At 26.9% G+C, this 14,259-nt stretch overlaps 1 protein-coding gene across 3 annotated transcripts in view; it reads left to right on the top strand.

The window, feature by feature from the left end:
• The window catches only part of LOC132939869 (dipeptidase 1-like), a 174,880-nt gene that overhangs the window by 22,493 nt on the left and 138,128 nt on the right, over window positions 1–14,259 (top strand). For all 3 annotated transcript variants that reach the window (XM_061007273.1, XM_061007275.1, XM_061007274.1), the window contains exon 2: window positions 7,878–8,164. In XM_061007273.1, coding sequence (XP_060863256.1) covers window positions 7,895–8,164 — 270 coding nt within the window. In that variant the 5' untranslated portion in view covers window positions 7,878–7,894. The remainder of the gene's footprint in view (window positions 1–7,877; window positions 8,165–14,259) is intronic.

Genomic DNA, 14,259 nt, shown 5'->3' with positions numbered 1-14,259 from the left:
TCAGCCTTCCTAGCTAGGATATTTTCTTAGTACCGTTCTTAGTGATCCATTTTACAACATGCATTTCTAGCCCAGTTGAGCATTTCTTTCTGATGTCTTCTATAATTCCCTTGAACTTTGATTTATATCCTTCCACCCCTTCCGTGTTTATGTCTTTACATGGTCAATATATTATTTTACCGAGCTACTGAGTTTTGTCTGTTTTCTTACCCATATGTTACAACTGATTTTATGACCGTTAAATATATTTGTATCTTCAGATTTTTTCAATATTGAAATAACATTTATAACTTGGATTCTCACCCATACCTATATCACTATTTATTTCGTTTTGTTGCGTTATGGTGGAAATAATTATATTAAATTGTTGGTAGTTGAACTGTATTTATTATTATTGTATTTATTATAGCATATATTATAATATTATATTAAAAAATTATTTGACAAAAACCCTATAGCCTCCATATGAAATTCGTGACTACGCCACTGTATCTTCCTTATACATTCTTGCTTCTTTTATTACTTTTTTAATCTATGTTGATTAAAATAGCCGGCTTGCTTAGTCATAATCCTGTAGTAACTTGTGCTACATATTGAGAGCCCTACTATTAAGGATTTTCAATATATTCCCTCGATAATCTCTTCCTTTTGTCGTATACTCATATTATATATCCATTTGACTTACTAATCGTAGTTCATATTTAGCTACATTATTAGCATCAGCTCTACCTTTGATGTTGAAAGTAGAAATTTAATATTTTGATTTATTTACCTAGGTACAAAGTTTTTTTTTTTCAATGTTCAAAGATAATAAATTTACAGTTTATGTACTTGTTAATTTGCTCGGTACTTTGTATAAGTTACACAACAAATTTGTTGTAGCACATATTTATGTATATTTCCATCAAATATGGTTTACAATACAGCATGGTATTTATAAAGAGTATTCAATTTGAAACCATATTTTTATGAATATAAAAATGATTTTCATTTGTCTATTTTTTCTTGGTTATATGGAATTTAATATTCTTACCAAATATTCTAAATAGTAAGTATTTAGTTTCTTAATCTATTGTTACATAAAAAAAATAAGCTTATAGTTCTTAATGTATTTTTCCGTCTACATTTTATTTTTAGCTAGTTTTATATTTTCTACAACGAAATATTATGATATTTCTATTTTCGTTCATGTAATATAATATGTTAATAGATGTATATACATAATCATACACTATAGTACATTAGTACCATACAGATGAACGGAATGACAAACGACAATATAATTTTTACTTTACATGTACTTTTTCATCAATTTGTATACATAATAACGGAGCAATTATGTTTTGGCTTTACTTAAGGTTTAAGGGGTTAAGCTAATGTCGAAACTCATATTATGTATATTTTTTGTACGTTATAATTCTTGAAACATTTTAGCATTAAAGGCATTTATGATGTTATGGAGTGATTTATTTGTTGCAAGACATGTATAATTAAAATAATACATTATACTTACATTAAACATATTTTAATCAAAACGTATTTGAGTAATCTGGGGTTTTATGGCGCACCTAATATTTAACAGCTGTTATATGCTAGCATATACATTTTAAAAATATTGTTGTTTTTTTCCTGTTACAGGTAGGTAGGTACATAATATTATAACGTAGATTTCAATTTTCCAGTCAAAAGTTGATTTTACTAAAGCAAATGCCAAAAATTCAATATATACAAATTCCTACAATATATAATCTACAGGCACTTGAATTTCCAAGAAATAATTACTTATTATAATTAACCTAATATATGTTTAAAAAACTTTTTGAATATTTATTTAAAGACAACATTTAATGTATTTAGACATTTAGCCATGAAGGATGAACACTGTTTTTCGTTTTTATATAATACTATTTGTGTTTTTGTATAAACAACGTTGGAAATTAAAAAATATAGGTATATTGTGAATGGTTAGGTTAGGTTAGCCTAACCTAACCTAACCTAACCTAACCTGGTAAATTAATATTTAAAGATAGTAAATAATATAGGTAGGTATTCGTTTTATGATGGTTGGTTGAAATAAAAAAAGGAAACTAAACTTCTTCATCAAAGTTAATGTACTAAATAATACTAATTTAAAAGGACTACTCTTTGATATTCTAATTATATATTTGCTCATTCGTTTGTAACTTGTTTTACTGTTATTTTAGATAGTGTGAAATATAAAGTTTCAAAGTACCTATTATCATAATAATATTGCAATTTCATAATGATTATTATTGTACTATATTTAAGATATCTTACTGTAAATAACTACCTAATACAAGCTGTACATGTTTACGTAAAAATGGGTCCTGCTCGTAAAATAAATAAAAATTAAATACGATTATATATTCGTTTAAAAGGTAAGAATAAAGGCGAACATCTAAATAATTAATAACACAGCGATTAGTGAATAATCGAGGAACAGTTTCAACTCGACCCGATTCATATCGCCTAGTTCAATTACAGAAGTGCTACTAACTCTACTTCCGATAACATTACACAGCTTACTCAAACTACTTCCGTTTTATTATTTGTCTGACCGAGGCAATATTGTTATTTGTTAACATGAAAATATCCGAACACTTATATTTTTAGGAATAAAACACCGGGTAAACGATGAATTCAAAATATATCATAATCATTATTTGTTATAATTTCTATTATGTTATACTATACGGATGTTCATTAATAAGTTTTAGTTTGCTCGTTGTTTATGAGAACAACTCTAATACATAATACGGAAGTCAGGTAAATTATGTTTAAACAGTTTTGATGAGATTCGACGTAGCTTTTAATCGATTTGACATTAATTGTTTGTTAGCTTATATATAGCTTATATATATATAGTTGAATGACTTTTTTGGCTTAATAATACTATAAGTGAATACTTTTGATTGAAGAGTAATTTTGTCAAATAATAGAACACACAAAAAAATTTTTTATTCTTATTTTTTTCGTAATATAGGTAGATACTTTGTTAAGAGTTTATTTTGTGTAATATCTGCAGTCATTATATGTAGGCCTTTCCTAAAAAAAAAAAAAAATGAAATAACGTAAGAATATTTATTGTAACTCAATTTTTTTTTCGAAGTCCTGATATTGAGATGCATTTTGTAAACTATAATTGTTGTCTTCACTATTTTATTACATTATTACCTATGTAGTATTTATGTACAATAACTTTTTGCAATTTATAATATACTTTAGTATTTATTATATACAATAAACGTATATCTATATTATCAATAAATTATTTTTTATAAAAAAAAGTCGTTGGTGTTTATGAGCAATAAATTATGACCTAGGTACTATATTATAACATTATTAGATTTATAAATTTTAGTAACAATGAAGTGTTTATATACATAAATAGTTATAGGTAGTCATATAAAATATATTGTAGTAACTTAAAATAGTTTAAATAAATCTAAAACGTATTTGATATAGACCATCGCTATATTAAAATTAAAATTGTGGATTTCGTTTTCGAATAATACAATGCGATAACACCGTCTTAAAAATAAAATATTATCATAGAAGATCGTAAATGAAAAACAAGTATAGGTATTTTTAAAAGATAAAAATATTCAGTGCCATATTTCATGAAGTATCAGAGTTGTTATTGTAATATTTCATGTAGCAGATATATTCTAAAATACTAACAGTTCAGGGGCAGATTTATGATGATGATGATGGTGGTGGTGGTGGAGGAGAGTTCACAGGTTTAATATTTTTTTTATAGTTAATATAAAACCATGACGCATACGTCGTGTTTTAAACTTCACAATAGTTTTATAGTCTGCAGATAATATGTTTGACTGACGACCGTTATCACTAACTGGCATCACCTATGAAAAACGTTAAATAATCTATAAACAATATGAAATTATTTAATACAACAATTTATGATTTACCTCAATTATAATAAAATAAATAAATCGACTCTTTCAATCTTCTTAATATCAGTTTCAGCACTGTTCACCAGTTGATTTTTATCGACCGTGGGGTCAAAAGTTATACTATAATAAGGTGTTGATCTCCAAATTACACAAATACTGTCATGTTTACATTCCGTCACATTATTATAATGTGTCACTCATAATCATCACTTATTCAACACTTTTAAATAAACTTCAGATAAACCCCTGTAACAGGCAGGTAATAATGCAATACATTTTAACGTAACTAGTGTTTCAATAAAAATGTTCAAATAATCGTTGTTTATATCGTTTTAGAATTAAATTGTTGAGCAGTTCTTGTAAGAAAATAATAATAATAGAAATAATCATCATTGTGACAGATGAATAATTACTCTTATATTAATATATTATATTATAAATCGATGAGAAAATTATGCGAGTTATACTAATGCTGTCCATATATTTTGATTATAATATTATACTAATATAAATTCATCAAATAAAAAAATACTTGGAAAAAAATTAAATATTGATAATTCTAAGATAATTCACTAAGTACATTTAAGTAGTGTACGTCATATATTTAGTTTTTTTTTAAATATTGAGACAATATTATTAAACGGACAAAATATTATGCTGAACCATTTTCATTAAAATAAAAAATGCATTGATCACGTTTAATTTATAATAAACATAACTTTCATAGCAATTTAAAATACAAAATTGAATCGATATTTAGCAAATCAAAATAAAATATGATTGAAAAAAGCAGACAAGATACTAATACCTCTCCTTTTCTACACGTGTCTCGATTCGTCCACCATGTCCGTCACTACTACACGAAAAAGTGTTAACAGGCATAATAAAAAAAACACACCATTGTACAATTAACCTTTTTTGCACTTCAATTTTTTTATTACATTCGAAATTCTTAACAACACATTACTGCAGCTAGTAAAATGATTAATGGAATTTTCGACGTTGAAAATCTGACAGGAAGTCGTTTAGTCTTTTTGCATATCGCGGTGCTGATGACGACACTTAATCATAATTTCCCAAAAGAAAACCTAACAGATTTACAATTCAATGATCCGTAATGACTATCGCAGAAGATGTCGGAACACTTCTGATACTTGGCTTTCTCATGGAAAACATATTATCATTATACTATCTCTATACTGATTAAGTTTATTTTTACAATTTTCCATTATATTAAATAAAATATTTTACTCGTTATTACTACTATAATTTTTTGTTATTCTTTTTCTTTTTTTTTAACATTGAGAATTTTAATTAAAATTTTCTAATAATAGTGAAATGATTAAATAAAATATGGTGTCTTAAGAAAAATATTCACATAGTCACGCCGAAATATCGTTAACAATGTTAATAATTATTATCTATTTACATTTGACTCTAAATTTATATTCACCGCCTAAATAAGATTGGCATACTTAATTAGATATATAGGGTGACATGCGATTTACACAAGACACTCATTATTTCAGAATATAATATAATGACTATATGGTACACACCAAACACTAATTTTCAATGACATTATTAGTTTATTTTAATGTGTAGCTTTGTTTTCACACGTTTAGTCGATTGGTATCATAGTAATGTCATAATATTACCTTAATACGCCGTAATGCACTTCTCCCTTTACTGTTAGGATTTTTATTATAATATAAATACTCAAACGAGTAAGGCGCAACTATAAAAGCAATTCCTGGAATATTTCTTTTCTCGGGGTAATGTTGCTATTTAGATTACTTGAAAAAGGTGTAAACATGTTTTTTACTTTAATATGTGTCTTATGAAAAATAATAAATTAATATTTACTTACGTTTTCCTAAAAATAATTTATATTTTACAATTTTGAACATCGCATACATATTTAATTTCTTATTCCGATCTAAAATATTTTTCTGAAAATGTCGATTTATATAAATACAATGTAGAACCAGTTGTTAATTATTAAAACTCATAAGGTGTATTTTAAAGTTGAGCTAAACCTGTACAATATTATGCATAATAGGTTTTGACTACCTAACCGAAGCAACGAACTAATGAGTACTGCAGTGCATTAAAACAGTCTAAGGACGATTTTTATGAAATAAAATATTAACGAAGTGGTGTCAATAAATTTTATTAGAGTTTAACAGGGTTGACTTTATTTATCATAGTTATAAATAGTGTGTTTGATGTAGTGAATATTCGATTAATTAAATTATGAATAAAGACAATATTCTACGGTTTGACCGAATACTTCAGCTGATGATTATAATTTATAAAATTCAATATTTAAATATTGATAAGATATAATACCTACACGGATGCTTGTAAAATATGAGTGTTGCATGCATACATTTTTATTTGACTTAAATGCAAAGCCATAAGCGAGATCATTAAATAAAATATATAATCTAATATTATAGGTATACATAATATATAAAATATATAATATTATTATGTATAATGTAGTAGGTAGATGGGTACCTATAATTGACAATTGTGTTACCATAATACTGATAATCCAATAAATTGCGCTACCCGCAATAATTACACGATCGAGCAGACGTATTTAATTATTATTCGTCGTAGATAAGATGTGCCTATATTGAAATTTTCGTATTTTTATTAGCTCTACTGTTTCATTTGATACACATAATATTAGTGTAGAACGTGACCGATAGAAATTTCCATCCGGAATCGTTAACGAACAACGAACCTACGGCAGTAGTCCTTTTAGAGACAAACAAATGTGCTCCCTCTATTATCTCAGTCGCTCCGTCTCCCTTTCACACTTGGCGTTAAAGTGTGTGCGTGTTTCTCTCTCTCTCTCTCTCATTCTCGAATTACGCTTGAAGGGATCGATTAATTCTATACAAGCTAGAAATTAATGGTTTATTTGTTTCGCTTGTCGGACGGAACCCGATAATTAAACTTTGAAACTATGAAAAGCAATACATTCAAATGTACAATGACATTCGCCGATAATTTCGATGCGAATATGAAAACGATTGCATACTTACAGTATGTATTACATTATAATATGTGCTCCCGCCACACACACACACAGAGATATTAACTAAAATTGTGTTTCGAAAAAGTTATTTTCATCATTGTGTCAACTGTATTTGTCATTTCATTTTAAAAAGCCGTCTTCTGAATGATTTTAGAACATTATTGTTTAATTTAACGGTGAAAAATAACTTGGCGAAAGTTCAAAAACTCTATCTCTCTTTATATCAAACTATACCTATACATCATTTAATAAAATACTAGATTAACTTTTTGAAACTTTTGATTTATCCGTGTTAAGAAGCACTGAAAAATGCCGAGGGGTAAATCAAGAAGGTGAAAAGTGAAAAAAATTACCACAGTTGAAAACAATTATTTATAATGTATTGCCAAACATAATTTAATAAATGCTATCACGATAACTAGTTTTTTAGTGAGATAATAATGCGTATTATAAAATATGTAAAAATATATAACAGACAATTTTTACGTTTAAAAGTTAACATTAAGTAGATAGTTAAAAATGTAGTGATTAAACTCACGGTATTTAAAATATTCACTAATATTTAATATAAACCTAGTCGAACAAAATATTTTAATTGTTATTAATCGATATTCGTAATGTAATACCTTTGTAAGTTTATTCTTAGTATCAATTCAATACTGTATTTTATGGTTTACACATTTTACCCGTTTTAGCATACATGATATTGTTTATGATGTGTTTATGTTAGGTTAGGGGGTTGATACTAGATTAGGGTTAGTCTATTCGTAACACCACGAATTAATGTACAACGCATTGTCATCATATAACGTGGTTATGCATTTACACAGTATAATTTTATAGCAAGTTCGTAACCAAAATTCTAATTTTTATTTTTATTTTTACAGACAGTTAGCTAACGACTATGGTTGAACAATTGTTACAAGAACGATGTGGTCGCCAGTTATCTTCTTGCGTGCGGATGAACACCAGACTGGCTGGAGCAGAATTCGAACTAAATTGTGGAAAAAAACAGAGTTCCAGGAGATCGAACGAACAGAGAGAAAGGGGTCATGTGCCAGGAATGTTCGACAGAGAGAATGTCGACTTAGATTTAGATCTCAAGTATCATCTTCAGACTTGTACATGTTCTTGCAACCACATGGGCTTTGGCAATTATATGGATTATTATCAGGTTAGTAAATAATTGTAATGGGTATGGATAATATTATATTAATATCAAGTAGAGGTACATTATAGGTACCTACCTCCCATCATTAGGCATTCAATATAGTATACTATATGTATTCACTTTATTGTAACGATATTGATGTATACTATTGTACCTACAACCTATACCCTGCAAATCAACTTAGCTACGTTTTTTCTGCTTTTGGTCTTAACTTATTTTTTACCTTTTTTAATGCCTGTAAACATAATATATTCACAAACGAATTAATATGGTTATTTAATTATTCTAAAAACAGTTTGTCTTGCGACAGTTTTAGAAAATTACTTTGGCAACGTATCAAAACCCAACAATAATGTTAATGTGTACTATAGTGTGCGAACACTAGTTTTTGAATGTTTAAAACACATGGGGCTGTGATACAATAGTGGTACAATGTTATACAATAGTTTAAAACTTTTTGTGTATAAACATAAATATGTGTGTATTATCATTAAATATTATGGCATTATGCACATGAATACAGTTTGCAACATTTTTCGAAAATATAAAACATCATTAGGTTGATAACTCAGTTAACAGACCAAAAGCCAAAGAGGCAAGAGATAACAATCACCCAAAATTCAATCGCTTTACATATTGTAGTACATTTAATACGTTTATTACATATAATATTACTTACAATTTTTTAATATAAATTATTTATTATAGGTACCTATAGTAATTATATTATGTATGTCAACTTATTTCCCAAATAATTTATAAAGACAACGTAGTACCACCAATCACCACGTTGGTCGATGTCAACTGTCTATAAAACAATCAAACATGTAATAACACTATGTAACCTTGCATAAATTAAATTCCTGCAATCATAATTTTGTAATTTTTCATAATATTTCATATAGGATATAGATTAGGTATGTTAATCCATAAAAATAAAGTAATATATAACTTATTAATTATTATTCATGCCTAATGAACAATAGTTTTTTTCGTTTATGTGATCGGTATAATGTATAGAAATAAAAATATAATTGTATTACATTTTTCATAACTTAAAAGTTAAAAAATTAGTTTTTACTTAATTTATCAAAAAATACCTAGGATCCAAGTTAAAATAGATTGAAACAAGTTTAAATGTATTATTATTCATAATAACTATTCCCAAACAGGTACAATCATCAGATGATTACAGATAACTATAAGTACCTACAATCATTTATTTTTTCTTTGTATCATTATAATTAACGACAAAATTCATAAATATAGATTTTATTATTTTTACTTACATTTTTTAAATTAATTTAATTACCTACATATTATATATTTAAATTATCATATAAAATATTTCTTTTAAAACTGTGGAATTGTCTAATTGTATTGTGTGAGGTCTAGGGGGGATAAACCCCTTTCCCCTCCCTGTATCTGTCTGGTGTAAATGAAAAATGTTTCAATATTTCATATGTATACTTCTAGTTAAATCTACACATGTGTAAATATCGTACTGAATATCAGGTGTATAATAAAAAACAAATCCATAAAAAAAGAAAATAGGTACCTATACCTAAAGTTGTTTTTGGATGGATATAACTTAAGTTACTTTACTAAAGGAACAATCAAGTCACAAAGCGTCAACTAGATCAATATTTTAAAGAAAGGTGAAATATTTTAGGCAACACTGCAGACTTTCATTAAAAATCCATTTTATGGTATTAGGGTAAAGGTTTAGTGTTTAAGCACTATATATAGCTATAAATGTATATTACATATATATACGTCTTTACGTTATGGGTGGCTTAGTCAGCTGAGTTCAGCCAAAGCTTATGAAAGTATAGAATGATATATAGTAACTTCATCGTACAATTAATAATTTATTCTAGAATAAAGGAATTATAGGACTGTAGAGTTTTTCAAAACTATTATTTGAACAGCGAACACACACTATTGGCATGCATATAATGCCCATGTATGTAATTTCTAAATGTATTGCATTTGCTATTAGTAAATAATATTCGAAATACAGATTTTAATATAAATATTTTCTCTGGATCGTACATGCGTTTGAACTCTGATCATTAGACATGGATGGTTGATTACGGGGAAATTTGAGATAAATAATAAAAGGGATTACTTTGAAAAACTTGGGTACGTGACTGTAGTCTTAATTAATCCCCGAAAAGCTCAATGTGTTGGAAAGAGAATATTCAATTCTACCTGTCATTTTAAGATATTTGTCTTGACAGAGGCGCATCAGATATATTTTTAGCTCGAATAACCAAGTTTATTTGATTTATTAGGGAATATATTTATGAATGAATAATTCCTATTTGGGTTGCATGGTTGATTAACTGAGCTGAGATACATTTTTGCGATATTATCATTTTGCAGATAGCTTTGCGTAAGTTAAGTAGAATAATAGTATATTATATTTATCATACTTTTGTTCTAATTTAAATTGTAAACATTAATCACAGAAAACAAACAAACAGATTTTAAATATTTCAACAAAAATAATACGTGTATAAATATTTATAATTATAAACATTTTTGTTTCTGGAATTTTATATTTTTTATTACACTATAACATTACACTATATTATCAACGCAGTATATTATAATTTATTAAGCACAAATGTTTGACACTAAGTTACTGGTTAAATTTGAATCTTAATATACAGTGTGGTTGATTAATTGGAAAGTCTTTAACCCTTGCACAGGATGTAGGTGGAATATTTTAGTGCAGAAAAAGTAATATATAACTATATAATGGCCTCCCTTATACCATGACTTATATGTCATATATATTACATTAAAAAAAGGCACTAGAATATTCGCATTGCATCATGAATTAAGGTTAGATTTAGGGTAGAGTCAGTATTTTCCAACTAATTAACATACTGCGTACCTATATATTTTATATTTTATGAAAAAAACAAAACATTTTGAATTTTTACTTATATTGTGATTGTGATTTGCGATTGTGAAATATTATAAAAACTTCAATTGTTTGTAAGTTTTTCCAACTTATTTTGATTATGTCATAAAAATTATCATTGAAAATTGAAAATTATAAACATCGTTTACTTACAGTTATAATTATTATAAGTACCTATAAGTATAAAATATTTAATTAGGAAAAAAAGTTAGTAAGCAATAATTTTGTTTGCCTATAATAAAGGATGACCAATGAACATACACTTCTAGTACAATAAACACTCTAAAAATAATGTCATATACACTTACTTCGTTAACTATACTTTTAAATTTTTTTCTTTTTCATTAATTTTGTTGACTGTTCTGATTACATGTCACTTTGGACTTTAACTCAAAGTTGTCCCTGCCTTGCCGGGAGGTCAGAGTGGACAGAACATAAATAGAGTATCGAATATCATATATACCTATCTAGTATAAATTGCGGTGAAACTCATTTGGCTTGTCGATTATGACCATAATAATGATGTAATAAAGACCATGCTATTTACATATTATTACAAGTTGAAACGTATTGTTGTAGGTATTCATAAACAGTAAATATTTCATCGATAAATATATCTGGTAGATAAATTAAAGACTATTTATATTTTTAATATTTTATTTTCAAAATCACATTTTGTTGAACAGATATTAAACTAACAAGACAGTTATGGATAAATAGAACAAAAAACATCTTGAAATAAATGACAAACCTGCGAATAAAACGGGACATACGATCACCCTAGTGTAATGGATCTTTATGTAAAATTATAAAAAGTATTAGTACTTATTTAAATATATTTTATGAATTTAGTTTTTAATTAATGTTTCTCTTTCATTTTACAAAATATGGTCTGGATCCTTTAATTTAAATTATAGACCATCATTGCATATGATAATGATATGACAGTGCAAACTGAAAATTACTTTTATAAATATAATCTATCGATTACCCATTCATATTTTATACATTTGAATAAAGACAATGAAAGTGTGAATTCTTTGAAGTTAGCTAACCATAATTTGAAATTTTACCATTGATATGGACATTCAAATTGTTGACTTATTTGATGTTGAATAAATAATAAAACATGTTGTTTTACCATTATTTTAAGCATATAGTAGGCACCCTTTTGGCACCGACTACCCTTTTGGGTTTCTAAAAATTGAACAGTTATTAGTAAAAATTATATTTCTGTATTTTGTTTTATTTTGTTGGGAGCTTAAGTTTGTTCTTGCTTGAATCATTTAATGATCTTTATACAAAATTTTAGTTTCAGAATGTTTCAGATGTGTTTATTACTCTAAATAATACAATGCTTATTGTTTAAATTAAGAGAAAACATTAAAGCCACTTATTAATTTCTTCTTCATAAATTATATTTACATTTGAAGATCTGAAACTATTCTAAAATCTGCAAAATACATAACTCGTCTTTGTTTGTCAAGGGAATAAAATACGCGTTGTCTGTTGTGCATTTTATGACTCGTTCTAAAGTTTTATTGTAACTCAAATCGTAACTAAATAATAGTTTAGACGTCTTTGTATAGCATCATATATTTACTTTTTCATCACATTTTACTTTAATTACTCACCTGCTACTTTAAATGATTACGTAAATAATCAAGTTACTATGACGAATACGGAATACATAACTATACGATTTTTAGTGCTTCCAATAAAATAACTTATAGGATTGTTGTCGTCTTAAAACGGTGTTATAACTTGTTATTCTATAATACATAGGGCCAATATAATAAATAATGTGGACACCCTGTGTTTAAGGATAAGTTTTAATCAAATGTATTTATCAATCAAAACAATCGCATTATATTACCAACTAACTGTTTTCGGAAATTTAGAGCGTAACGATAAACTCTGTTTTTTATTTATTTTTTTTTTATTATTCTTTTGATCAATATTTATCCTAACCGTTGTTTTTCCGATGGCTGTTTAATAAATCATACTGTTACTTATCTCTAATAAGGACACTAATCGATACTTACCAAGCTTTAGTCAAATCGAATGCAAGTTAACAGAAACTATACTTTCGAGTATAGACTCGCATATTTTTAAAAAACATATTTACTAATAAAAATGTATAGCTTTTAATTTTATAAATTCACTCACAATATTTCAACCTACTGAGATAAATGCTACGAAATTTCTTAGAAAATACTGTGTACATTTATTTTTCTATATTATCACAAACCACTATATGATACCATCACTATGATCACAAACCTTGCAAGGTGTCTTTTTAATTATTTTATACCTGAATAATATAGTAACATACAAAAAACCAAAAATAACATCCAACTTTCTAATTTTTATGAACTTTAAATCTCTTGAAAAATTGATTGTAATTTATGAATGGGAAAGATTACGTTTTCGAAGGGTTTTCTTTTCATCAACCCTTTGTCAATATTGTTTAAAAAATTCACAATATTATAGGTAATTGTTTGGTATTTCTGTTTTTCCAAACTGTGAAACAACTCTTTTGTGTAGTAAGTAGGTATTCGTACCAGGTAATTTCTTTCGTAAATACTAAATAATATCAGCTCTTTTGTAATACATTGATAGTATTTCTTTTATTTACAAATTGCAAAACGTTGTTGATTTATTCCCATAATATAATAGTTTATCGCGTCCTGTTAGGTACATAATAATATAACTACGACGTAATAGTGAGCACTACTGAATTATTGAGATTATCGCTTATCGAAAATCCGTATAACTTTATATTGTGTATTTTCAAGTGTACCTATTATTACATTTACGATTTACCTATATCATGAGCTGTGTGTACTGTGTATAAAACGTTTGCTCGTGTCTTTAGTTCGGTAAATAAAATACTTTAATTACTTCTATCGAACCGTAGGTTAGGTATAATGGTGAAAAGGATCACGGACTGTGTGCGGTTACTATAATACGCGTACCTACATATACGTATAAATTAATTCTACTCTCGTACAGGCGCTAAATAATAAATAAACGCGTACAGATATTATAAATGTGTTTTTTCTCCCGAATTGCAACAATAATCCGGTCACGCTTGTCCGGCAGGGATGTAGTTTTAATACAGAAAACATAAATAAAAGCACGGTGGAAAAAAAAACGTACT

The sequence above is a fragment of the Metopolophium dirhodum genome, chromosome 2 (genome assembly GCF_019925205.1).
Source record: "Metopolophium dirhodum isolate CAU chromosome 2, ASM1992520v1, whole genome shotgun sequence".
Taxonomy (NCBI): Eukaryota; Metazoa; Arthropoda; class Insecta; order Hemiptera; family Aphididae; genus Metopolophium; species Metopolophium dirhodum.
This window is presented reverse-complemented; position numbering and strand designations above follow the sequence as displayed.